Below are 27,626 nucleotides of genomic sequence, written 5' to 3' on the forward strand. Positions count from 1 at the left end.
TGGAAGGTGCTGCTGACGTAACAAGCAACACTGGTCAGTCTGACACTGGTCCAAGTGATCTTGATTATCTTATTTCTGGAGAATGGAAAACTACAGGAGTTTGCATAGTCAACCACCTACTGAGACTGGTCGTACAAAGAGGATGTTCTCCATAAGAGCTACAGAGGCCAAGCTGTCATCCCTACAAGCACACAAGCACTTCGAGTACATGATGAGGCTCTGCAGGGGAAAACAACATTAACCACAAAAAATTATGACTTCTCTCATCAGTTTAAGAGTGGAGAAAACTTACTTGATCAAACCCTTGTTTCAACTAGATCATCGCGTCAGATTACCTCCATATACATAGCCAAATTATTACCGGGTTCTAATCTTGGGCAGGAAGAGTCGTTTAAACTACACCTTTGATCTTAGGATAAACCAGACAGTTAAACAACTTCAAAATGTGCAAAAACAGACGTTCTCCTCGAGATATCCAGGCTCTATGAAATACTTTCAAGTGACCCAAAAGTCTCACCTACTAAAGAGCCATGCAGGTGAGAGCAAAATTAAAGTTTCCAACCAAAATTGTCAAATGTTATCTGGCAAAAACTGGCATTCCTGAGAATAGCTTGTCAGGTCATCGATCAGTCTTAGATTCCTCTGCATTCCTCTGCAACTGCTCTCCTGACCTTGAGCAGCTCACACGTGACCAGGCGGAGAGTCAAGGTCAGAGGAAGTGAAAGTCAACAAGCGCTTACTCAACAGGGCATTGTGTCGCTTCAGGTAGGCAATTATGTCTCCTTGCTTTTCAACGATCTCTTCTAGGCTTGAAATAGGCCTGCAAAGAATCAATATATTCACCAATACTCGCTTGTCTCTTTGCAAATGGGTCCCCTCCCAGTTTCCAGTACAGCATATTGTATTTGGGACTTTTTCTTAAGATGCTATAAGCCAAGGTAATATTCCAAAATGAGGTTCTTTCATCAGACTTGGTTTTATCCAGGGGAATGGGAGTAAGCAAATCAAACTTAAATCTAAGGCACATATGCATAATCATAAATTCCAAGCATAAGAATGTTTCCTAGATTTTCAAGGCAGGGGAGCCTCATAATTCTCTTTCTCTAGTCTTTCATTCCCCACCCGAAGCTTACCTGAATCCAGTCTCCGAGGTAATATTGCTGGGGTAAGCATAGATTTTTTCTTCTTCAAGTACATCAGGTTGTGGTTTGGCTTTATTAAATTTTCGAATTTTCACTGAAATAATAAAGTCATTATAGTCAGGTTACCTAATTATGAAAAAAACTTTTACGTCCATTTTTTCAAATTATAATAATTGGCTATGCTTTTCAAGTAAGTTAATATGGACGAAAATGCTTCATAAAGTGAAAAAACAGGTTTATTGAAAATCTGTGAGCAGGCCTGAAATAAACACTGGACTACAGAGAGTGTCATTATTACTGGTCATAATAACAGCTACGACTTTTTGGAAAATTTAAAAGACAGAAGGCACAGGTGAACTATTGTGCATGGACAGCCTCATCCAGTTCTCAGAACCACCCCGCCAGGTTTCCAGTCCAGGAACCATGACTTTTTTCCAACAACCTCCACTGTTGATACTATCCTATAGAAAGAGCTACTATTTCAGGGAAAAATACAGATCATCAGTCTACATTCCAAGACAGTATGAAAAGAACCAAAATCGAAGCTTGCATGAGGAGCTTGTGGCAGCCCTGGAAAGCAGCCCCTTAACTCAGCAGAACTGGGATGGGAGGGACGATCATGGAGGAGGATGGAAGGGCTTGAGTCCAGTCTTGGGGGAAACAGGAAAACGAACTGCACGGACTAGGGGAGGAGAGAAGAAGGGTGATTTAGGTGTGGGAAGAGCCTGAACAAATACTTAGACCTTGAGAAGGGGTGTGTGTGTGCACTCACAAGGGGTGTGTGTTTGTGTGTGTGTATGAGGGGGTGGAAAGGTAGGCAGGCAAGACATGAGTGACTGCCAAGGCATTAATATTTTGTCCTGAGAGTATATGGGAGTCACTGAAAGGAGCTCACCATCACCCCTGAAGGGCAGGGATGAGTAGGGCCAGCTCATGGTGGACCTTTTCTTTTCTTTCCTTTTTTTTTTTTTTTTAAAGATTTTTTTATTTATTTGACAGAGAGAGATCACAAGTAGGCAGAAAGGCAGGCAGAGAGAGACAGATGGTGGGGCTCGATTCCATGACCCTGATACCATAACCTGAGCCGAAGGTAGAGGCTTAACCCATTGAGCCACCCAGGTACCCCTCATGGAGGGTCTTTTATGCCACACCAAGACTTCAGAAAACTCTGAACAGGGAAATTGTTAATGATAAGAGTTACTTCTGAATACAATTACATTGGCAGAAGGAAGGAATACAAAGTTAAGAGAACAAGGAAGGGACAGCAGTAGCAAGCCTATGGGAATTATCCACACAGGATGTGATGAGTGTCTCATTGAGGCAGTGACAGTGACAGAGGGGAGGAGACAGATATGGGAGACAGGCCAACTGAACAGGATTGATGACTGAGGGAGGGGAGAGAGTAAGGGGGAAGAAAGAATCCAGGATGACAAAAAGGTTTTGAATTGAGCAGGAGCTGCAGGCTGATGCTCTTAGCAGAGGGAGGGGAGGAGGGACAGGATGGGGGAAGGTTTGGAAGAAGAGACAGATGTTCAGGTCACTTCTGTCTTGGTACACTGGAACACCCACATGGAAATGATCACTGAGCAGGTGAATACAAAGGTCTGGATGACTCTCTTCACCTGAGGACTGTCTACTAGTGTGGGGACCGTAACTTTCAGTAGGTAGAGAAAAAGGATGCGGGAAAGCTGACACCCACTAATAGTAAAAGATGGGAAGAATCTGTTAAAAGGAATGAAAATGCATCTCCAGAGAGGGAGGAGAACCGGGAAAGAGCAGTCACTGCCAGGAAGGTGAAGACATGGAGAGGACCCAGGGGATGCAGCAGTTTGGAGGCCATTGATGAACTTGGCAGCTTGTGAGGGTAAATGATGTTATGGACTGAACCGTGTTCCCTGAAAATTGACATGCTGAAGCCCTCACCCGGAAGCAATGGTCTTTAGAGATAGGGCCTCCAGTGAGGTATTTAACATTAAATGAGGTAATAAGGGTGGGGCCCTGATCAGACAGGAGAAATGTGCTTGCACAGAGCACAAGGCCATGTGAAGACACCCACAGAAGGCAGCTCAGGAAGGGAGGCTCAGGAGAAACCAAGCCTGTCCATGCCTTGACCTTGGACAGGCCAGCCTCCAGAACTGTGAGAAAATGAATCTGTGTGGCTTCAGCCACCTAGTCCAGGTACTGCAAGTGGGGGAAGTCAGTGGCAAAGAGGCAGAGAAGCAGACACGGTGAAGGCCACTCCACCTCTCAGGGGTGACAGCAACTGGGGCAATTTGTACCCTGGACAGCAGTTAACTGGGCTGGGCTCTCCCCTGCCTGAACAATAACTCTGGGACCGGGCTGACATGAGTTGTCTCCCCCAGAGATGGCTACCAGGGGAGAGAAAACCAGGGGAGAAGGAGGCAGTGACTGTCAACCCCGAATGAACATGGGAATTACACCAAATAGATGAGAGTATCTGCCATGGGAATGGGCTGGGGCGGGGGGAGGGGCAGGTCAGACCCCCACATTACATTTTATAAAAGCTCCACATGCCATTATTTCCTTTTTCATGACAAGTTTTCAGATATAATTCACATATCATGCATCCACCCATTGGAAGTATACAAGTCAATGGTTCAGTATTTCAGAGCACTAGGCAATCACCTCCACAGTCAATTTTAGAACACATTCATACCCCCAAAGAGAAACCCAGTATCCATTAGTGGTCATTCTCCATTTGCCCCCTGCCCTCTGGCTCTAGGTAACTGCTCATCTATTTCCTCTCTGTACATGTGCCTGTTCTGGGCATTGCATATCCATGGGCTCGTACATAGACTGTCTTCGCAATGACTGGTTCTACTTAGCATAATGTTTTCAACGTTCATCCACATTGCAGCACATACTAGTACATCAGTCCATGTAGGCATTCCATTTTAGGACTGAGTAATATTCTGTTGTATAGATTGAACACATTTTGTTTATCTATCCATCAGTTTATCCTAACATCAATTAGATGTTTTCCCCTTTGGGCTATTATAAGCAGCACTTCTTTGAACAACTGTGTATGTGTTTTTGTGGAAATGTCTTGGATATATACGCAGAGTCATGAGACACTCTGTTTCTCCTTTTGTGGAGCTTCCAGGCTCTTCATGTGATTCGAATGTGTACTTTCAGCTGAGAATTAGGCTCAAGAAGTTGGAGTGAAGAGGTTAAAAGTGAGAAAGTTGTGTGGTGGGGAGGGCTAAGTGGCTCAGTCAGTTAAGCAGCTGTCTTCAGCTCAGGTCATGATCCCAGGGTCCTTGGATTGAGTCCCACATCCGGCTCCCTGCCGCAGGGAGTCTAACCTCTCCCTCTGCCTGCTGCTCCCCGTGCTTGTGCTCTCTCTCTCACTCTTATTCTATCTCAAATAAATAGATGAAATAAAATTTAAAAAGTGAGAAAGTTGGGAGATGTGCAGAGGGTCCACCAGGAAGGACCAGGAGGAAGCACACAGTATGCCACCAGAAGAACCAAGCGTGCCCAGTACCTAGATGCCTTTGACTTTCAGGTACAGCAAGGAAGTTGGAAATGAGAAGCACCTTCTGGCTTTGAATGGCACTGCCACAAAACCTGATGTGCTCTAGCTTGCAGGTTAGAGGAGACAGACCGAGCTGCGGAGCTCCCTCCAGCAGGTCAGGGAGAGCACTCAACAGAGCAGACTAGGGAGCCCCATTGAGGCAGGCAGGAAACCAGAAAAACCAGAGGCCTGAAGCTAGTGAGGGGTAAGCTTCCAGGAGGTAAACTATGTCCAAGGTCATCCAGTAAAGATGAAGGCTGAGAATTGAAACTGTTATGTGATGTCTACGAGTGAATCTGAACTGTTCAGTGTTTACATCTTAGTTTTCTAAAATGGTATTTTCCCCAAATAATCCCTGAATAAAGGAAGAAGCTTAGAAAAAAATGTAAGTTTCTTGAACTGGGGGACAGGAAATAACAGCTACATAGTATTAAAGTAAAAGGGGACAGAAATAAAAGACACACAACAGTCTGACAAAATAAAAAGGTCTTGGGCACCTGGGTGGCTCAGTAGGTTAAGGTCTGCCTTCCATTCAGGTCATGATCCCAGGGTCCTGGGATGGTGCCCCACACTGAGCCCTGCATCAAGCCTCGCACTGGGCTCGGTAAGCCTGCTTCTCCTTCTCCCTCTGCTGCTCCCCCTGCTGTGTTCTCTCTCTGTGTCAAATAAAAAAATAAAACCTTAAAAAAAAACCCCAAACCCTATAGTATATTTAAGGAAACATTGTAATTTAATAAATTAAGCTTACTCTTGAGGATGTGGAGGTAAAACACTCATACTTGAATCTTCTAAAGAAATTAAGTATTTGCAGAAACCCTAAGTTTATAATTACAATTATCATAAACCTTTCCTATCTAAACCATCTATTTACTTTGAGAGTGTGAATTACCAATTATCAGGTTTTCTTACAGTAGGAAGCATATTCATTTGAGATTTAACAAGATAGTTGTTTTTTTTTTTAAAGATTTCATTTATTTATTTGACAGAGAGAGAGATCACAAGTAGGCAGAAAGGCAGGCAGAGAGAGAGAGAGGAGGAAGCAGGCTCCCCGCTGAGCAGATCCTGATGTGGAACTTGATCCCAGGACCCTGAGATCATAACCCGAGCTGAAGACACAGGCTTAACCCACTGAGGCACCTAGGCACCCCAACAAGATAGTTTTTTAATGGTGTTTTTATTCAGATAAAAATTTAAAAATTAATATAAAGTAAAGAAGAAATATGCTACAAAGTCTTTGAGTATAGAATAAAGCAATTCTTTTTAATTAGAAGGCAATATATTAAAATAAATGGAAAAGAATGAAATAAAACCCTTTTTGTTTAATTTTAGGTGTCATGTAACTATTTGTGTCCAAATGTAAAAATGAGTTCCTATCAGGATTCTTGGAATATCTGTTTCCTTTAACTCTTAAACACTCTCAGGATTTTGTTTTTGTTTTTATCTCTTAGATGTCTTATTTATAATTAATTATAGATGCTACAGCAAATCCTTTTAAACCCTTTAAAAATAGTACAGTAAGTCCTAGAGAAATAAATCTTGGACTACATTTTAATAGTATTAATTTCCCTTATTTACATGATTGACATTCACATGATCTTTGGAATATTGTTGTTACCTCCTTCTATGTCACAGAGCATTCTATAGATCTTTACTACAAGAAGGCCTGCACCCCTTGTAGTAAATAAAAGTTGTAGAGTACTAAAGTAACGGGGTAAGTGAATTCTCTATTCAGACCTAAACTATAACCTTATTTATAGCATCTGACAGACATGTCGTAGACTGGAACTGATCTCAATCAAAAAGGTAATTCAGTATTCATTTGTCATATAGATCACTTTACTGAAATAGCAAGCTGTTTCTTATATATTGAAAAACTAATCTTGGGCGCCTGGGTGGCTTAGTAGGTAAGCCGCTGCCTTCAGCTCAGGTCATGATCTCAGGGTCCTGGGATCGAGTCCCGCATCGGGCTCTCTGCTCAGCGCGGAGCCTGCTTCCTCCTCTCTCTCTCTCTCTGCCTGCCTCTCTGCCTACTTGTGATCTCTCTCTGTCAAATAAATAAATAAAATCTTTAAAAAAGAAAAACTAATCTTACTTTAAAACTAGTCTCATTCTGGGGGCCTGGGTGGCTCAGTTGGTTAAGGGACTGCCTTCAGCTCAGGTCATGATCCTGGAGTCCCAGAATCAAGTCCTGCATTGGATTCCCTGCTCAGCCAAAAGCCTGCTTCTCTTTCTGTCTGCCCCACCCTCCTTTCGTATGATTTCTCTCTCTCTCTCAAATAAATAAATAAAATCTTAAAAACAACAACAACAACAAAACAACTAGTTTCATTCTTTTCTAGGAAGTTAAGTGGGTGATATACATTTATTGTTTTAAAAAGAGGTACAAAATGTAATCCTATCCATAATTTGGCTCATTGTTAGCTAATAATTATAGAAACATTTATAAAGATCAATCAATAATGCGACATTCACATTTACAAAGTAGTAATACCATTCATATTCTAAATGTTCTCCTATTGGCCTAAGGAGATGCACAGAAAAAAAAAAAATCAGTAAAGTGAAACATAAGCTGTGACCTGTGTGACTTTGCCCTTCTTGGCAAAAAGAAATGACCTTTTTCAAAATGGATACACAAGATATTTTATTATCACAAAATAACTGTTAAGCAGTGCCAGAAAATTAGCTACTATTCTGGACAGATTTTACTGCGTGTCCATATTGCAGCAGGAATGAAACCTAGATTTTTCCAGGGCTTGCATTTTTTTCTGTTAAAAGTATTCTTCCAAAAAAAAAAAAAAGTATTCTTCCAACTGTTTTTCACGTTAATATATCTAAAGCTTTTTTTTTTTTTAAGATTGTTTATTTTAGAGGGAGAGTACGCGCAGGGGGAGAGAGAGAGAGAGAGAATCCTCTAGCAGATTCCCCACTGAGCACAGAGCCTGATGTGGGGCTTGATCCCAGGATTCTGAGATCCTAACCTGGGCCGAAATCAAGAATCAGCCACTTAACCAACTGAGCCACGCAGGCACCCCTCTAAAGTAAAGCTTCCTTTAATTTTAACCCCTGAGAGTTCTGAGAAAGAGAGAGAGACACAGAGAGACAAATAGATCAATCCTTAGACAGCTCTAAATTTAGAAAATGAGTTCCTAAATGGTTTATCCTAAAGCAAGTCTAGGCTAAATGTAGTTTGCACACATATTTACTCACTTATTTTGTATTTTGTCATTTTGAATTTAAATGCCAGACTTACATCTCAGTTGCCTTTGAAGAAGCAAATGTCTGTGGGTCTTTTCAATTTTTTTGTTTTTGGTCTTTTTTAAAGATAAGGTGTCACTTGACTTGATAAAAATTAGGTTTTTGTATTGTTTTGTTTTGTTTTTGACAAAAATTAGTTTATGACACAAATTTAGAAGCATCACTGGTATGTTGCTGTTGGTTTGAAATCATGCAAGTTTCCAAGTGGTCAGCAATGAAAAGTACAGGTGCTCAACAGGCTCCCAGCCGCTAGGAAAACCTTGCCGCAAAGATAACGGCCACGCTTCCATGATCAGGGATGAAACAACTGGTTAATGGTCTTTGGCCCAACAGTCTCGCTGTAATTCTCACCTGTGTAAATGAGCAGACAGGTCAGGGAACAGATCAGTTCCAGGCCCAGGATGGCCAGGATGAGGTCAAGATACAGCCTGCTGGGCTCCGGGAAGGAGTGCTGCACGCACAGCACGAGGAGGAGAGCTGTGCTGCCTGCAGAGGACAGAGAAGCGCAGGGTTAGCAGAGCCCAGATGGGGTCCACAAGGCAGGTGCATACCCAGGCCCTGTTATATGGAGCGGTGAAGGGAGCGTTGGTAAAAACCCCGAACTGCTGCTTCCTAGAGGGAAAAACCCCCAATGCAACTAAGAGTTAATGATGCCCCCCCAATACAATTACATAAGAATCTGGATTTTCTTAAAAACCAAGTTACGATTTTTTGTTCTCTACAATTATTAATAATGACATTGCATGAAGTCCCCTGTGCATTTAAAAAGGGATGCAGGGATGCCTGGGTGGCTCAGCCGGTTGAGTGTTTGACTCTTGATTTTGGATCAGGTCATGGTCTCAGGGTCATGGGATCCAGCCTCCTGTTGGGCTTCGTGCTCAGTAGGGAGTCTGCTTGTCCCTCTCCCTCTGCTCCTCCCCCTACTCTCTCTTTCTCAAATAAATAAATACATAAGGATGAAGTTTCTGGAAATTTGCATTATCCCAGTTCTTCTGAACCCAGAGGCTCTTGAGGACCATGGTTGCCCATCCTGGTCACATAATGTACCAGCAGAAAACTGCACAGAAGAATGTTGCAGTTATGTGGACCACCTGGCAGGGCATCTGGGACATGCTGCTGACTATGGACAAATGACCTGACACATCTGCTCCTCAACTTCTTTGTCTGAAAAATGGGAACAACAGTACCTTCCTCACAGTGCTCTTGTGAGGAATGAATGAAGTTAATATGTGAAAAATACTTAGGATGGTGCTTGGACACTATATGATCAATATGAACTGTTCCCCCACACACACACTTAGCATATCTATTATTTGGTTTTAAAGATCATTAGCCTTGTTTTGTACTTTCATTTTGGAGAATACAGCGCAGAAGAAAAGTAAACTTCTGGAGCAAAGAGGCTGGGTCTTGGCATCATGTAAGGTATGACTGTGAGTTTGCCACAGGGACTTGCTTGGAGGAAGGGTTGTAGGGCAGTGTGCCTGGGATTTTTAAAGATTATACAAAACCAAAATTAGTAGTAGTAGTTTTATTTGTAAAGAGTTTCTTTATTTGTCAGAGGGAGAGAGCACACACAAGCAGGAGGAATGGCAGGCAGAGGGAGAAACACGCCCTGCCGAGCAGGGAGCCCCGGCGGGACTTGATCCCCAAACCCTGGGATCATGACCTGAGCTGAAGGCAGAAGCTTTTACCTACTAGGTACTGTTAGTTCACTTCCTCCTGCAACAGAGTTTGTGTGAGAAATATTATTTCACCGATTTTATAGAGAAAAGGTATCAGGATGAAGTTAATCACTAGCCCACAATACTATCACATGCCATAGAAACACTCATCTGATTAGCTGGATGTTCTACATCCTCATGGATTTACCTTTTCATTCTTCATATAAGATAAAATACTTAAAGTAAAAACAAGGTCAATACCTGCCCCAGTCTCTTTGATCTTCTGGGTCCTTATATGAGCAACATAAAAGTCATGCCATCTGCAATTAAAAGTAAGGGTCTAATTGCTTAGAAATATTAAGGGTCATATGTTAGCAAGAATTTGAATGTGAGCAGAAAAGTAAGGATCAGACAACCCTTGGTGGGCCTCAAAAGTACTATTTCCAGACCGATCACTTAAGAGACTGAACATTTCTTTGGTTATAATGCATATACGGTCTTTAAGTTAAAAATGGGTTTTTGCTTTTATCTTCAGTGGGTGGGAGGAAAGGTTATAGTGACATCTTCTGGCCAAAAACAAGTATTACACATCAGCGCAGAACATAACAAGCCAAGCTCTTCCTCAAGGAAGAGGTAAAAATGTCCCCCTTCCACCCCACAGTGAGTCAAAATCAGCCATCTCTATAAAATGCTTCTCTGTTATCACATGGCCCTGCAGCTGCCACTGAGAACATCGCAGAGTAGATGAACTCGCACCTGCCCTTTAAGAAAATGTATTAATAGAACACAGAAGAAAAAAAATTTAAATTCTGTAGAGCTGTTTTTCTGGGGGAAAAAATTATCTTCAAATCTGGTTTCAAAATGTTTAAGTATTTATTCTGGACTCAATCCGAAAACGAGGTTCTCTAAAAAGGCAAAACACCAAGGCAAAAATGCCTAAAGAAGTTCAATTTAATTCCATTCAGCCTTTTTAAGATGTTTGCAAAATCAACAAAGTGGGTACTAATGCAGCTAAGTCCTGTGCAGACTTTCCAACCTTTTGTTTTCCATTTTGGATAATGCATTTTATAATATCACAGTCTCTCACTAAAAGAAACACTGAACTTCATTTAAAGTAAAGCCAATTTCTTCCTCTCACCCTACAAGTATCAAATAGCAACAGCAGCTTATATTCTTGAGATGATTAACACGGCTCATACCAGAAGGGGGGAAAAGTCTACATCATGCACAGGCAGATACGTGGACACAATATTCATAATGCGGGCAAGGAAATGTCACTCCAAAATATGCTTTGGGGCATAAGGATTATTTTTTTCTTAAGATTTTACTTATTTGAGAGAGAGAGAAGTAAGGGGAGTGGCAGAGAGAGAAACAGACTCCCCACTGGGCGGGGAGCCTGACTTGGGGCTTGATCCCAGGATCTCAAGATCATGACCTGAGCTAAAGGCAGACGCTTAACCGACTCAGCCACTCTGACATAAGGGTTATTTTAAGCTGATTAGTTTTAAGAAACAGCAGACACGGGTGAATCCCAGAAAGCTGATGGAAGTTACCTTTCTAAAAATCTTTTATTTACTTATTTGAGAGAGAATAAGAGAGCATTATTCTCTCAGGGGGAGCAGCAGAGGGAGAGGGGGAACACCAGAGGGAGAGGGAGAAGCAGGCTCTGCATCAAGCAGGGAGGCCGATGTGTGGCTCCATCCCAGGACCCCAGGATCATGACCTGAGCTGAAGGCTGACACTTAACTGACTGAGCCACCCAGGTGCCCTGGAAGATACCCTTTTGTAAGAGACAGTTACAAAGGAAAACTAGTTTGTAAGCGTGTCCTTTCTGTACCAGGAAAAGAAGGCTTAGAAACTATTATCCACAGAGAAGGCAGACTTAAATCTGCATAATAATCTTAACGTTGTTTCCAGAGCTTTTACTGCTCACCCTCCCATTATTCCTCCCACTGCCTCACCACAATGTCTATGGTCTCTCTGGCTAGAGATGGTATTAAAGGTGGTGGTGTGGCCCCTTTTAGAGAGTTACTCCATTTTTTGGGGTCTCTCCCATGAAACACAGGAGGTATGCACCTTGTTGTTGTTTTTTTTAAAATATTTTATTTATTTATTTGACAGAGATCACAACTAGGCAGAGAGGCAGGCAGAGAGAGAGAGAGGAAGAAGCAGGCTCCCCACTGAGCAGAGAGCCCGATGTGGGGTTCCATCCCAGAACCCTGGGATCATGATCTGAGCCGAAGGCAGAGGCTTTAACCCACTGAGCCACCCAGGTGCCCCAGGAAGTATGCATGTTAATAAATTTGTTTATTTTTTCTTGTTAACTTTTTATTATAGTGGGGTCTCAACCAAAAATCTTCCCAGAAGAGGGAAATTTTTTCACACCCCCGCCATGATAACAAACACAGATGTGAAAGGAAAATTAAGACTATACTGGGGCACCTCGGTGGCTTAGTCAGTTAAGGGTCTGCCTTCAGCTCAGGTCATGATCGTAGGGTCCTGGAATTGAGCCCTACCTTGGGCTCTCTGCTCAGAGGGGAGCCTGCTTTTTATTCTTCATCTGCCTGCCCCTCCTCCTGCTTGTGTTTCTCTCTCTCTCTGTCAAATAAATAAGTAAAATCTTTTTTTTTTTTAAGATTTTTTTTTTAAATTTATTTGACACAGAGAGAGAGAGAGAGAGAGAGAGATCACAAGTAGTCAGAGCAGTAGGCAGAGAGGGGGAAGCAGGCTCTCTGCTAAGCAGAGAGCCTGATGTGGGGCTCTCTCCCAGGACCCTGAGATCATGACCTGAGCCGAAGGCAGAGCCTTAACACACTGAGCCACCCAGGTGCCCCTAAATAAGTAAAATCTTAAAAAAAAAAAGAAAAAAAAAAGAAAGAAAATTAAGACGATATTATTTAAAAAGCTTCAAGACAATAAGCTGATCTTATTTTAGTGGCCACAACACATATCACTCTCACAAACATGAGAGACTATATTTGATTATAAAGTCAAACCCCCCATTTGCCTTCTGTTGGCAATTCCACCACACAAGCAAGCCACAGACAAGCTGAGCCAAACTCACCGGTTGAGTGTATCATCAGTGCAAGTCCTTTAAGATGCCTCGTAGCTAGGTAGATCGTGTTATAGCCTTGGTTTCTGACTTTGTTGTGGTGATACTGGATGTAGCGTTCAAGAAGGAAATGCAGAATCCACAAAATAACTTTTCCAAGGATTATGACTGTCTGAACCTTCAGTGGGTTGGTATAGTTTCCTGGGCACTTGTCCTCAATTGGATTAGGGTAAGAACAAAGCACACCTGTTAAAAATGCTAAAATGACAAATACAACCTGGTGGAAATGAAAGCAGTAGGATTAATATTCAATATTTAGAATTAAGAAATGATATTTACCTATGACTTTTGTGATCCTATTTTTATAAATGAATTTACAAACTTTTTTCCCCCATTTTACAAATATTTTAAACAGAAAATTTGGAGAAAAATTTGCAGAAAATTTGGAAACAAATCATAAATAAGAGAAGTCACCCCAAATCCCACCTAACAGAGATGAGTACTTAAACAATTTCTTGCCCACTTCTCTTTTATTGAAAAGAGTAAAAGCAGTTAATTTAGTGCTTCAGAGGTAACTAATAAAAATCATGGCTTAAAAAACTTTATTTCTAGTTTCAGTTTTAAGAGAACAAAAACAAGTATGCAATTAGATCAATAAAAAATTAAAAGACTGGTGCCAAAATACAGGCAAACAGAAATTCTCATATATTCTCATATATTGCTGGTCTGGGAAGAGATGTGGAAAAAGAATCTGGAAGCATTTGATCCTGTCCTAAGAACTCTACTCATCAGAAGTAACAGCCCCAGTTCAGACAGCTCTATGACTACCAATATTTATTATAGCATTCTCTATTATTTGCAAAAACGCGGAAAATTGCCCGAGGATATGTGTTCATCCATAGCAGAATGCTTGAGTAAATTAAAATACATCTACTCATAAAACAGAGTAGTATTGAGCTATTAAAAATTTAACTAAATCTTCCTGTATTAATTTGGATGGGTGTCTGTATGTTAGGATTAGTAAATTATAGAGTAGTAGTTCAAAGTGTGGTTTACAGACCAGCACAATCAGCATCACAAGGGAGCTAGTCAGAAATGCAAATTATCAGGCCCCTCCCAAAACCAGGAGAATCTGGAAATGTCACCAAGCTATCTAGTTTAACAAGCCTGCTGGGGAGTCTGACACAGGCTCAAGTGTGAGCAATACTTGGGCAGAGTGATAAATACAGTATTATCCAACTGGGGGGCGGGGGGAAGAAATAGGGGAAATCCTTTAAAATATGTATGAATGTGTGTGTATGTGTGTATGTTAAGCAGGCTCCATGCCCAGGTTGGAGCCCAACACAGGGCTGAACTCAGGACCCTGAGATCAAGACCTGAGCTGAGATCAACAGTCAGTCGGTCACTTAACCGACAGAGCCTCCCAGGCACCCTCTTTTTGTACGAACTGAACGAAAGGCACTGAGATACACCCATTTATTAACTCAGAGAAAAGGGCTGAAGCAGATAAAAGAGAAGATAGGATTTTATCTTTGTACGCTTTGGTAATGTTTTACTTGTTACAATAAGGAAGTTATTTTGTAATTTTAAAAAGCAAATAAAGAAAAATGTATCCTTGGTATTCATCACCAAACACCAATAGTAGGCCATCCTAGCATATAATAAATCTACTTAAAATATATATGATTTGTCTATGTGATTTGTCAAGAGCAGTCATATTTGCTAGGGCAACTCAAGATGCCTATTACCATAAAGGAAAAAACTGAAAGGTCGAGAAATCCCTATACAGGAAAACACTGTACATTGAAGCAAACTGATCCATTTTTTATAAAGTAGCATATAGACATTTTGCTTTTTTAAATTTTTACTTAAATTTCAGTTAATTGATGTATATGGAGTGGAAATTTAATGTTCGTTTCAGGTGTACAATATAGTAATTCAACAACTGTACACAACCCGGTGCTCATGGCAAGCGCCTCCTTCATCCCCATCACCTACTTCTCCTATCCCCCCATCAGTCTGTTCTCTATAATTAAGAGTCTCTTTTTTGGTTTGTCTCTCTCTTTTTTTTCCCCCTTTGCTCATTTGTTTTGTTAAATTCCACGAGTGAAATCACATGGCATTTGTCTTTCTCTGACTATTTTGCTTAGCATTAATACTCTCCAGCTCCATCCATTTATCATTGCAAATGGTAAGATTTCATTCTTTTTTATGGCTGGGTAATATTCTGATTATATATATATATAATCACCTCTTCTTTATCCATTCATCAGCTGATGGACACTTGGGACTGTTTTCATAATTTGGTTATTGTAAATAATACTGCTATAAACAACAGGGAGCATATATCCCTTTGAATTCATGTTTTTGCATTTTTTTTTTAAAGATCTCATTTATTTATTTGACAGAGATCACAAGTAGGCAGAGAGCCAGGCAGAGAGAGAGAGACGAGGCTCCCTCTGAGCAGAGACCCTGACGCGGGGCTCGATCCCAGGACCCTGGGATCATGACCTGAGCTGAAGGCAGAGGCCTTAACCCACTGAGCCACCCAGGGGCCCCATGTTTTTGCATTCTTTGGGTAAATACCTATTAGTGCGACTGCTGGAAGCTCTATTTTTAACTTTTGGTTGAACCTCTGTACTGTTTTCCAGATTGGCTGCGCCAGTTTGCATTCCCACCAACAATGCTGATGGGTTTCTTTTTCTCCACATCCTTGCCAACATCTGTTGTTTCTTGTGTTGTTGATTTTACCCATTCTGACAGGTGTGAGGAGATATCTCATGTAGTTTTGATTTGCATGTCCCTGATGATAAGTGATGTTAGGCATACTTTCATGTGTCTATTGGCCAGGTGGATGTCTTCTTTGGAGAAATACGTGTTCATGTCTTCTGCCCATTTTTTAATTGGATTGTTTTTTGGGTGTTGAGTTTTTAAGTTCTTTGTATGTTTTGGATACTAACCCTTTATTAGATTTGTCATTGGCAAATATCTTCTCCCATTCTGTAGGTTGCCTTTTAGTTTTGTTGTTTGTTTCCTTCGCTGTGCAGAAGCGTTTTATTTTGATGTAGTCCCAATAGTTTAACTTGTTTCTCTTGCCTCAGAAGACTTTTCTAGAAAAAGTTGCTATGGCTAATGGCAGAGAAATTACTGCCTGTATTTTCCTCAAGTTTTGTGGCTTCAGGTCTCACATTTAGGTCTTTCATCCAGTTTGAGTGTATTTTTGTGTATGATAAAAGAGAATGGTGTAGTTTAATTCTTTTGCATGTTGCTGTCCAGTTTCCCTGCACTGTTTATTGAAGAGACTGTCTTTTTTCCATTGGATATTCTTTCCTGCTTTGTTGAAGATTAACTGACCAAGTAATTGAGGGTTCATTTCTGGGTTTTCTATTCTGTTCCATTGACCTATGTGTCTATTTTTGTGCCAGTACCATACTGTCTTGATCACTACAGCTTTGTCCTAGAACTTGAAGTCAGGAATTGTGATGCCTCCAGCTTTGCTTTTCTTTTTCAAGGTTGCTGTGGCTATTTGGGGTCTTCTGTGGCTCCATACAAATTTTAGGATTGTTTGTTCTAGTTCTCTGAAAAATGCTGTTGGTATTTTGGTATTTGACAGGGATTGAATTAAATGTGTAGATTGCTTTGGGTAGTATAGGCATTTTAACAATATTTTTTTCTTTGAATCCAGGAGTGTGGAATGATTTCCCATTTCTTTATGTCATCTTCCAATTCTTCATCAGTGTTTTATAGTTTTCAGAGTATAGGTCCTTTACCTCTATGGTTAGGTTTATTCCTAGGTAGCTTTTGGGTTTGGGTGCAATTGTAAATAGGACTGATTCCTTGGTTTCTCTTTCCACTGCTTCATGATTGGGTGTACAGATATGCAAAAGATTTCTGCACATTGATTTTGTATCCCATGACTTTACTGAATTTGTTATTAGTTCTAGCAGTTTTTTGGTGGATCTTTCAGGCTTTCTATGTGTAGTCTCATCTCATGTACAAACTGAAAGTTTTACTTCTTCTTTGCTGATTCGGATGCCTTTCTTTCTTTTTGTTGTTGGATTGCTGAGGCTGGGACTTCTAGTACTATGTTGAATAAAAGTGGTGAGAGTGGACAGTCCTTGTTGTTCTTGGCTATAAAGAAAAAGCACAGGACGCCTAGGTAGTTCAGTTGGTTAAGTGTCTGCCTTCGGCTCAGGTCATGATCCCAGGATCCTGGGATCGAGCCCCACATTGGGCTTCTTGCTCAATGGGGAGTCTGCTTCTCCCTCTGCCTCTGCTGCTCCCCCTGCTTGTGCTCTCTCTCTCTCTCTCTCTCTGACAAATAAATAAATAAAATCTTTAAGAGAAAGCTCAGTTTTTTTTTTTTCCCATTTAGGATGATGCTAGCTGTGGTTTTTCATAGATGGCCTTTATTATGTTGAGGTATGTTTCTTCTAAACGTATTTTGTTGAGGGTTTCTTATGAATGGATATTGTACTCTGTCAAATTTTTTTTCTGATCTATTGAAATGATGGCATGGTTCTTATCCTTTTTAAAATAATTAATGTGATGAATCATGTTGATTGATTTACAAATATTGAACCACCTTTGCAACCCAGGAATAAATCTCAATTGATTGCGGTAAATGAATTTTTTAAATGTTTTGTTGGATTTGGTTTGCTAGTATTTTGTTGAAGATTTTTGTGTCTATGTTCATCAGAGATGTTTGCCTACGGTTCTTTTTTTGTGGTGTCTTTATCTGGTTTGGGTATCAGGGTAATGCTGGTATTTTTCTTGCTTTTTAACATAAGAGTTTCTTAGTCCTAAAATGAGGGCAATCGATCCCACAGTATCATAGGCAGGCATTTTAAAGATTTTTTTTTTTTTAATTTATTTGACAGAGAAAGAGAGAGAGAGAGAGAAATCATAAGTAGACAGAGAGGCAGGCAGAGAAAGAGGGGGAGCCAGGCTCCCTGCTGAGCAGAGAGCCTGATGTGGGGCTCAATCCCAGGACCCTGAGATCATGACCTGAACTGAAGGCAGAGCTGAGCTTAACCCACTGAGCCACCCAGATGCCCCTGTAGGCAGGCATTTTAATATAAAAAGGTTTTTCAAAGTCATGTGTGTGTGTGTTTGTGTGTATGTGGGGGTATAAATACATAGAGAGTATGTTACACAAATTAAAGATACGTTATTAAAAAAAAAGAAGAAAACAGGCCATAATCCAGGGACCAAGAGGCCACCTCTTCAGTTGATAATCCGGGGATTGGGAAGCCCTGGTAGAACCAGGCCACACTTAACTACATCTACACAAGGAAAAAGGATGCTCCTCTCTCCTCAGGGTATTCAGTTGTGAATTCAAGTCTACATGGTGTGTGTCACTGGAGCAGCGGCTGAACGAGTCAATGAACCACATTCATTCTTCTCATAAAGACTTGGGATCCCTAAGAACTCCTGACTTTTCACACTGTAGCAAAGAATAACTATATCCCCTCGTGCTTCAGATCTCAGTGACCAAAATGGAGATGATTAACAGACTGGATGCAGAGCCATCGATAAGCTTACACCAAGACCGTTCACATGTACAGGTGTTTTGCTTATTTGTTTTTCCATTTAGGGGTTTCTTTTTGTGTGCATGTGATGTTGAATTTATTTACTTCTTTATTTTTGTTGATATAACTGGCATATGCCATTGTGTCAGTTTAAAGAGGACAACTTGGCTTTTGGTTTGTTTTTTCTTTCTTTTTTTAAAACCTTTGTATTTTAGTTTCAGTAATCTCAACAGCCAATATGGGGCTCAAACCCATGACCCTGAGATCAAGAGTCACACCCTTCTCCAACTGAGACAGCCAGGTGCCCCTACAACTGGTTGATTTGATACATTTATGTGTTGCAATATAATTACTTTCCCAGTGTTAGCTAACACCTCTATCACTTCACATCATGACCGCTTCCTTTTTGTGGTGACAACAATTAAGATATCTAATCTCTTGGCAACTCTGAAGTTCATAATATGTAAAATATGGCTGACTGTAGAAACTAGGCTATGCATTTGATCTCCAGTACTTTTTTCTTTTTTTAAAGTGATAGAATTTTTTAAAGCAAGGATGCAGAAAAAGCTCTCAGGAGTTAGAGGGGTCCTGACAGGGTTGCCCTCTCCAGAACTTATTTATCTACTAGTTGCAACATATACATCTTTACTGTTCTGCTGCAACTGGACTTCTCTCCTTAACATTATTTTCTAAGTGGACATAAATTGATAAATTTCTGTGTCAAAATATATAGATTTATCTACATTTTTTTAATTTTAGTAACTGAAAAACACATGCATATGGTAAAAAAAATTTCAAATAGTACAAAAGGCAAATAGTAAAATGTATCAGGTATGCCTTCTACTGAGGACCTCAGACCTCCACCACAGTGACACCTAGTGTTAAAGGATCTTGTGAATGCTTCTAGAAATTTTCTGTTTATACATGGGAATAAACATACACACCAGCCCTCTCAATTATCTTTTAAAATGTGCAAATGGGAACATTCCATGCAAACCCGAATGTAAACCTGTGTTTGTGAGTACTCAACAATGTAAGCATGAAGGCTAGTCTAATTAATATATACACATCCACCCTGGTTTTTTTTCCCAACAGTTGCAGAGCATTCCTTCATATGGATGGGAAATACAAAGTGTCCTCTGAATGGTGGTAGTTGCAATATCTTGATATTACAGACAACATTACTATTATTAACAATATCCTTACACATGTGCAAATATATTTGTAATAAATTCTTTGGAGTAGAGATATAATAAAAAAGTATGTACATTTTAAATGTTGTAGATGTAGGGGCACCTGGGTGGTTCAGTGGATTAAAGCCTCTGCCTTCAGCTCAGTTGTGATCCCAGGGTCCTGGGATCTAGCCCCACATCAGGCTCTCTGCCTACTTGTGATCTTTCTCTGTCAAATAAATAAATAAAATCTTTAAAAAAAAAAAAAAAGTTGGTAGATGTAGCCAAAGTACCCTCTGAAGATCATACACACACACACATATTATTATTATTACATTTTATATATACATAAGAGCTTATATATGTGTGTGTGTGTGTGTGTGTGTATTATTTTTTTTCAAAGATTTATTCATCTGACAGAGAGACAGAGAGCATAGCAGTGGCAGCAGCAGAGGGAAGGGGAGAGCTCCCTGCTGAGCAGGGAGCCTGACACAGTGCTGGATCCCAGGACCCTGGGATCATGACCTGAGCTGAAGGCAAACGCTTAGCTAACTGAGCCACCCAGGCATCCTGAGCTTATATATATATTTTTTTAAGAACATTGCCTCTGTATGGATTATTGTCCCAGCCAACTTACATGAATTAATAAGAGAAGATTTGCTATGATGACTGTAGGAAGAGGGTGGAATCTGGGTCTAAACTGAGCATGTAATGAATGGTGTAGAAGATGCTGAGTGTCCAGAAGAGGGTCATCTTCAATACTTTGGGTGAGATCCAAGGAACCCTGAGGTACGGAAAAACAGAAGCAATCTTTTAATCCCCATTTTTCCAGATTATGTTTCTAAGACAAATCTACTAAATTCTAAAGCATTAAAAACCATTACGCAAGTTAGAGGCAAGAAAAATAACTTCCCTACATAAAGTGAGTTTAAAAGTAACATAAACTTCTAGGTAACTACTGTATACATGTTGGTGAAAACAAGTGTTAAAATGGGTTGAGGAAATCTTACTTCAATTATCTTCAAGTAAGGTATTACATAATGAGATTAAAGCAAACAATGTTTTCTTTAAGTCCTCAAACTTAGACATTGATTTATCTAACATTACTTAGATTATTGATGAAATAATTACATATGGTTCCAATTCTTAAACTACAACATGATGTTCCACAAAATTTTGGAAAGTTGGTGGAGGCTTTATTAAACTTTCAGTTATGATAGAAATGTTTTAGAGAAGGAAACAGATCACCATGATAGAGGTTCCAGGAGACTTGAATTGACAGATACCAGAGTCTCAATGAAAACAACTTGCAAAGTTCCGGAAGTAGCTGATGGCATTGAGCTGCAACCTAAAAATTCAGTCTGACTCATTTAAAGGTGCTGTCTCGGCAGGAACAGTACTACCAGATCTCTGGCTCATATAACCATCTCTTAATCTAAGACCCTTGCTGAAAACTATTATATATAAGATACTATAAGAGGAAAAATTATAAAACACAGTCCCTGTCCAAAAGATTACATTTTCATTGGGGAAGCTGGGGATAAAGGTATACAGGATGAAATAATATTATAAGTGAGCTAACTGGACAAAAATAGGATGGAAATAAAGATTTCATCGGAAAAAGGGAAGCCTGAGAATAGCATTTGGAAGCAGATAAGCGCTCTTTGGAAGGGGTAGAGTGAGACAAATGGTATAGGGATGGTTTCTGGGCACCAGATTACAAAGATAAAAATAATAATCTGGAGCCTAATTCAGATCTGGGGCGGGCTTCTCAGTTTCCAAACTCAGGCATTCAATGCTGCTTTGCAAATTTTTTTTTTTCATTCAGTGCCTACATATAGCTTCCTGTTTAGTTTGCTGTAACTTACGGTATGATTCTGATTATTTCTGTTCTTTTCCACACTCCTCTACCTCTAGCTTTCTCTCATTCAGCAGAGAGATGTCCCAATCTTCACAGAGCTTCCTCTGGCTACCATCTGCGCATCCTTCCAGGTTCTGCTGGGTCAATTCCTACACATAACCTTCCTGGGCTGCCAAGCATCTAGATCACACCACACCTCCACGCCCTCCCACATAGTTTGGTGCTTGCCTCCTCTATCATACTATCCTGTGACAGTCCTACCTCTTACCTATCCTCCCAAGTAGATTACATGAGACCTACCAACTCCCCACCACATATTTGTCTTTGTAATCTTAACGCCCAACAGGGACTGGGGGTTAGCACCCATGGAACAGATGATGAATGAATAACTGTTCCAATCCTACCTCAGCAGTGTTCCTAAGTCAGTCAGGGTGTCGTCAAAGACCTGGGCTAAGCAGGAGAGGTTATCGGGAGCTGTGGGGAGAATCAGCTCTGACCAGATGCAAAAGTAGTAAGTATTATGCTTACAGGTAAGCTCCTAAGGAAACTGCCCCATTCAGATACCAGTTCTCCTGCTTCCTTAGTGGTGAGGGAGTTACTTCATCTCTGTGCCTGTTTCTCATCTCGGGAAACACAGTGCTGCTAATAGCAACTGCTTCATAGCTTGGGGAAGGGGGGAGATCAGACGAGTTACTATTCATAAAAGGGCTGGAACACTGGCTGGCACAGACGTGACAGTCAGTATCAGCCGCTGCTGTCTCTACCACTTGCTCTTCCCTTGCTCCCCATGGAACGCCTTACCACTCTGGCCCCTCAGTCTCATCTTGCTCTCCATTCTTCACTATTCTCGCTAGGTCCCATCATTTCTCATGGCCTTTGCCTTCCAGTCTCCAGACCTTAGCAACGTCTTGCTGCAGTCCATGTCTTCTAAGATGAACATTTACGTTTCTCTCCCCCAAAACTTGAGTCCCTCCCCATTCTCCTCTGGACAAAATCCAAATTCTTAGTCTGGCTCTCTGTGTTAGAATCCCTTCCCAAGCTAGTTTTTGGGTCTTGCCTCTCGTTACTTCTCTCTCCTTCCCGATGCTGACTGCTCATGCGCCCATCCCTCACAAATCTCTTTCAGTCCCTGTGCCTTTACTTACTTTGGCCCACGTGTCAAGGGCTTATCTTAGCAAGAACACTTGCTTCACTGATCTTCAACATTGTTCCTACTGCCCTGTCAGCCAACACTGTACTTCTCATGTCCCCAAGTCTGACTTGGATCTCTTTTATATCTTCCGTATGTCTTTTTACCCCTTTGAATACACAGAAAACATATAATAATTTTTCAATGTTCCTATTTGCTATTTTTAGCATGTCATTTCTGAATCATTTCAACTGACTTATATGTCATGTTTTCCTGCCTTTTGCATGCTTGGTAATTTTTTCAACTTATTAAGATCCAGTTGACATATGGCTTTGTGTAAGTTTAAAGTGCACCAGGAGTTAATATGACACACTTATATATATTGCAAAATGATTCCCACTGAAGCATTACCTAACACCTTCACTACATTACATAATCATCAGTGCCTGGTAATTTTGGATTGGATGAAAGACTTCCCAATTTATTGCTTTGGGTGTGGGACAGTTTTGTGTTCCTACAGTCTTGAGTTTTTGTTTTCTTCTGGAACACAGTTAAATTACTTGGAAACAGTTTGGTCTTTTTGGCCTTGCTTTTTTTTATTTATTGTGGGACCACAGCCATGTTTAGTCTAAGGCTAGTTTTTCCCCACTATGAAGGTAAGACCTCTGTGAGACCTAGTATCCTGTGAATTACTGAGTTTCCAGCTGGACTAGTGGACTAGCCACGATGCCTGGCCCTGTGTGAGCGCTAAATTCCGCTTCCTCTAGTCATTTCAGGTGGTTCTTTTCCAGGCCGTGGGCAATGTCCTCACAGGCCCATACTGAGCAGGACTCTGCGGACTCCCTGAGGGGCACTCTGCACGTTTTCAGTTCTCCTCTCCAGGTACTGCCACGTGAACTCTCGTTGCCTCAGTCTCCCCAGACTCTCAGCCCCATCTCCTCAACTCAGGGAGCCTGGTGACCTCTGCCGGGGCACCCTTTCCTGTCACAGCCCTCAGCCTCTCTCAAGGCGGTCAGCTGGGGCAGTCATATGACTCACTCCATCCCCCTCCTCTTGGAAAGCACTGGCTTTCACTGCCCAATGTTCAATAGCTCAAAAAAATGTTGTTTCCGATATTGCATGTAGTTTTTTGGTTACTTCAGGCAGAAGAATGAATCCAGTCCCTGTTACACCATGCTGGCTAGGAACAGAAGTCCCTACTGCATTCTCACACATGTCTATTACAACTTCCAATGCTAACCACAGGACAGCAAAGTTGTTGGAAAAGTGTGCTTCACATGGGCAGAGACACTGTTTTGTACCTTCATTATACCTTTAGCATCTAACATAGAGCACAGGCTCAGTATGTGTGTGTAGTGAACAAAACATTGCCCAACTTCTTGAACACTTGGGGCCTGAGAGTTTCAACAAAGCAGGCCTTGAGACCTTAACTCTAAGACTACTGTCCATTTATCTCCCATTTACCTCCCTTACATGACCCTCCTCCCCTAGCCTAAATGACCTTTCTAGACGGCCCCACAAATATCCTTCTTATTTTTTTCAGAATCCATACATGCCTTAAGTTCTCTATAAAACTTGTTATGCAGGGGCTCCTGGGTGATTCAGTCGGTTGAGTGTCAGACTCTTGATTTCACCTCAGGTCATAATCTCAGGGTTGAGATGGAGCCCCAGTCAGGCTCCGAGTTGGGTGTGAGCCTGCTTAAGATTCAATCTCTCCCCTACCCCCTCTAAAAAACAAAAACAAAGAAACAACTTGTCCTGCCAACTGTTTTCTGTCTACTTCACAACCGCTATAAAATGTACTGCTCATAATATTAATTTGGAATAGTTCTTTTTTTTTTTTCAAGATTTTATTTATTTACTTGAGAGCGCAAGCAGGAGTAAGCAAGAGTGAGCATGCACAGGGGTGGAGGGGCAGAGGGAGAGGGAGAAGCAGACTTCCTGCTGAGCAGGGAGCCCCATGTGGGGCTCAATCCCAGGACCCCAGGATCATGACCTGAGCCGAAGGCAGCCGCTTAACCCACCCAGCCACCAAAGCTGTATTGTATTTTTTCCTTATGAGTGCTATCTTGTATTTTTCCCTCTTTAATGTATATGTATTCTGTTTCTCCTGATTACACTAAACAGGTTGGAAATGATAATATGGTTTCTTCTTTACATCACTTATTAGACTCAGTAAATAAAACATATTTGAAGGCTATATCAAATCCCCTGTCTAGTGGATTCTACAGGAAATGTGTAACAATGCCTCATCACTCTCAGATGGCAACTCACCATTTCCATGTGAAAGGTAAAATGAAGATAACTCCTGGAATCCATGTAATTTCTTCGCTTACACTCTTAAGAACTACATCATGACCTGGACAAGATATCTTCTGTTTTGCCCACATAGATCTCTTTCCTCTTCTTTTGTGATAATAACTGGATCTCCTCTGGGGACTCACTGTCTACCTCTCCATTAAGTCCCAATGGGAACATCCTTCAGTACTTTTCACCCTCCTCTGGGAAGGTGGAACCTCTGGCCTCTGGTAGAACCTAAGGGGGCCGGACAATTCAATTCTTTCTGTGAGCGACAAAGCAAAGGGAGACTAGGCACATTCAGTCCAGGGCAGACTCTGAAAGGACCCCCGTCCCTTAGATCCCTTGTGCCGCCCTTTACTGGAGTCCTTTCAGAGGCGTAGGTGTTCACTCACTCTGATCATTTCAAAGAAATTCCTTTCTTCCTTAAATCAGTCAGAGTTGGTTTCATAGCTTGCAAACAGTGAACCCTAAATGAAAAGCCTTTGCCTCTGTTAACTCTTTTAAGTGTCTAGGCCTATGGCATACACCGTATTTTTAGCTTTTAACTGAATGGTAGAAATCATAGCCACAAATTACCCAAAACAGGCAACTTGCTCAGATCTAAAGTGATTTAGATATGTAACTGTTGGTGAAACATTAATCTCCATTTGTTTGCTGGAACAGATTTCTAGAATTGTACTCATCCTAAAACTAAAAGCTATAGATTCAAAAATCTGGGGGCAACTTAGCATCAACCAAGAAGCATTTACTGCACATATTTTCCTGATTTTTCCCCCATACACTGTCAGCTTACAAATGTCACCCTTAAAAATTCAGAAACAATTATTTATTTCTTCAAATGTATGTGAATATCAAATCTACCTTCAATGTCTTACAGTTAGTTTTACATTTTTTCAACTGAAAAAAAAAAGGTAGGTTTTAGCTTTATCATTAAAAATTGTTTGGATCTTAGTTAAGATACTTAGTTAAGATACTTTGAGTGTGGTTGTTACTTACATAAGAATCTAAGCTCTTGTAGGCCTGGGACTGTTATGTGTCTTGCCTAATGCCCCTAATTCAATGACAGGATCACAGTAATATTCCTGTTTATGTAATTATCCAAATTACTGCTTTAATGTAACTGTCAACTTTGCTTCTCAAGGATAAATTGTCAATGAGGCAAACCAGTTAATTCTGGGCACAATTACATGTTTCCCCTAAGAAAGTTTCAATATATTTAAGTCAAGATTTCACTTTGTACTATACAGACTGTAAACTAGGCCTATGGTTTGTTTGTTTGTTTAGTAATCTGGTTTGGACCCATGAAGTAAGGCAATTTAAAATATCCTCCCATGACTATCACGCTTGCAGTCAAAACATCACAACACTGGTTTTCTCCAGTGCGGGTTTCTGAGCAATGACAGCGACGAGTCAGCCCCTGGGACGGCGGCGGCCTGACTGCCTGTCACAGCCGCTCCGGGTCCACAGCGCTCTAAAGCCCACGCAGAGAACCCACGACGAGGGAGACTGACGCCCCTGCGCCCCAGGACACGTGAGCGCAGCCCAGCCGCCCGCGCAGAGACGCGCGAGGGAGGGCTGTCAGGCCAGACGCGCATCACGTGAAGCTCCCAGTTCCGGGATCAAAGACGCGCTCCGCACGTGAGCTGGGCGCCCGTCAGGGGACCCCACATCCGCGCACCCACCGCCCAGCAGCCCACCCGACCTCCACCCGGGAACAGAAGCCCAGAGCCGGCGGGCGCGTCGCGGACCCCACTGCCTCCTGGGGTCTCGTCCCAGGATCCCGCGCCCCGGGTCAGCCCTGCCCAGGAAGCGCCGCCTCCAGCCACGGCCGCAGCGGTGAAGGGTGGCTTCCCCTGGCAGTCTCCGCCCCGCGCGCCCAGCAAGGGAAGAAAGGGGTTCCGGGACCAGCCTCCCTCCACTTCCGCGCACTCACGTCCTCCATCCTGCCCCTCGTGGCCATTTCCCGAAGCCTGAGGCCGAAGCCCCGGCCAGCCGGGCCTCTCCACCTGCTCCCCGCGCCGCCGGCCTAGGAAAATTGCCACCTTCTACTAAGACTTAGCCTCCCCCACTTCAGACACACCCCCCTCCTGCTCCCGCTCCGCCTCCGTCTTCCCCCGAGCCCCGCCTCCTCACTCGCGATTGGCCAAGACGTGGGGGCGTGTCCCGCCCTGAGATACAGGCCTGTAGGCCTCCCGCAGCTGCACTGACCGCCTGGCTTCCGGCAATCTCTGCTCAGGTCGGGTGGTGGCCAGAGCTTGCGTGTTAAAGGTTGCATTCCGAATCCAAGAATTTAACTGGTTTTGCCGCCACTTGTTTCTTTTTAAAAAACATTAACTTTTCTCAGTCTTCCTTAGTTTGTGTTTGGAGGCACAGCTCCATGCATGAGTAGAGCCAGCTATAGAATCCTACCGCTGCCATTTATAGCTGAAAACTCCACCAGTAGATGATAGGAACAGAATAAAGATTCTAATCTACATGACATATTTACACATTTCACTAATGGGAAATGAAGCAGTTCAGGATTTTTAGGGCTTTTGTTTCTTTTTAATGTAATAAATAAATAAAACTTTTCTGAAAATCCATGATTTTTTTTAAGATTTTATTTATTTATTTGATAGAGATTACAAGTAGGCCGAGAAGCAGGCAGAGAGAGAGAGGAGGAAGCAGGGTCCCTGCTGAGCAGAGAGCCTGATGCGGGGCTCGCTCCCAGAACCCTGGGACCATGACCTGAGCCGAAGGCAGAGGCTTTAACCCACTGAGCCACCCAGGCGCCCCAAAATCCATGATTTTTATGTTGTAAAAATGGAAAGAAAGTTTAAAAAAATTGTGTTAAACATCAGTTCCTGATCTGACTCAGCTACTAGTGGGAATATGCACACTTTCATACTTTCTAATGCTTATTTGTGCATTGCATATGGTGTAATCCTGTTTATGACATTGGAAATAAAATTACTCAAGTATCCGTCAAGGAAAAGCTGATACAA

General features: G+C 41.7%; 1 protein-coding gene across 2 annotated transcripts; it reads right to left on the reverse strand.

The window, feature by feature from the left end:
• Window positions 1-270: 270 nt before the first annotated feature.
• Window positions 271-26,758, reverse strand: TMEM192 (transmembrane protein 192). Of its 2 annotated transcripts, XM_082727249.1 has the most exons (6): window positions 26,576-26,758; window positions 19,989-20,135; window positions 12,661-12,925; window positions 8,287-8,421; window positions 1,134-1,236; window positions 271-820 (listed from the first exon to the last, which is right to left on the reverse strand). In XM_082727249.1, the coding sequence occupies exons 1-6, from the start codon at window positions 26,600-26,602 to the stop codon at window positions 682-684; spliced, it is 816 nt and encodes a 271-aa protein (XP_082583375.1). In that variant the 5' UTR covers window positions 26,603-26,758; the 3' UTR covers window positions 271-681. The 2 variants fall into 2 exon arrangements, with proteins under 2 accessions (XP_082583375.1, XP_082583376.1); XM_082727250.1 differs by lacking the exon at window positions 8,287-8,421 and having other exon boundaries at window positions 26,576-26,715.
• Window positions 26,759-27,626: the final 868 nt, after the last annotated feature.

The sequence above is a fragment of the Mustela nivalis genome (assembly GCF_964662115.1).
Source record: "Mustela nivalis genome assembly, chromosome: 4".
NCBI lineage: Eukaryota > Metazoa > Chordata > Mammalia > Carnivora > Mustelidae > Mustela > Mustela nivalis.

Bases quoted from the DNA above. Each gene is read 5' to 3' on its own strand.
- TMEM192 (XM_082727249.1), bottom strand. From the start codon at position 26,602: ATGGCCACGAGGGGCAGGATGGAGGAC. The intron at 20,136-26,575 runs GTGAGTGCGCGG...TCCGTACCTCAG, and splicing joins CGAGGGGCAGGATGGAGGAC to GGTTCCTTGGATCTCACCCA. The intron at 821-1,133 runs GTAAGCTTCGGG...GATTCTTTGCAG, and splicing joins ACCTCGGAGACTGGATTCAG to GCCTATTTCAAGCCTAGAAG.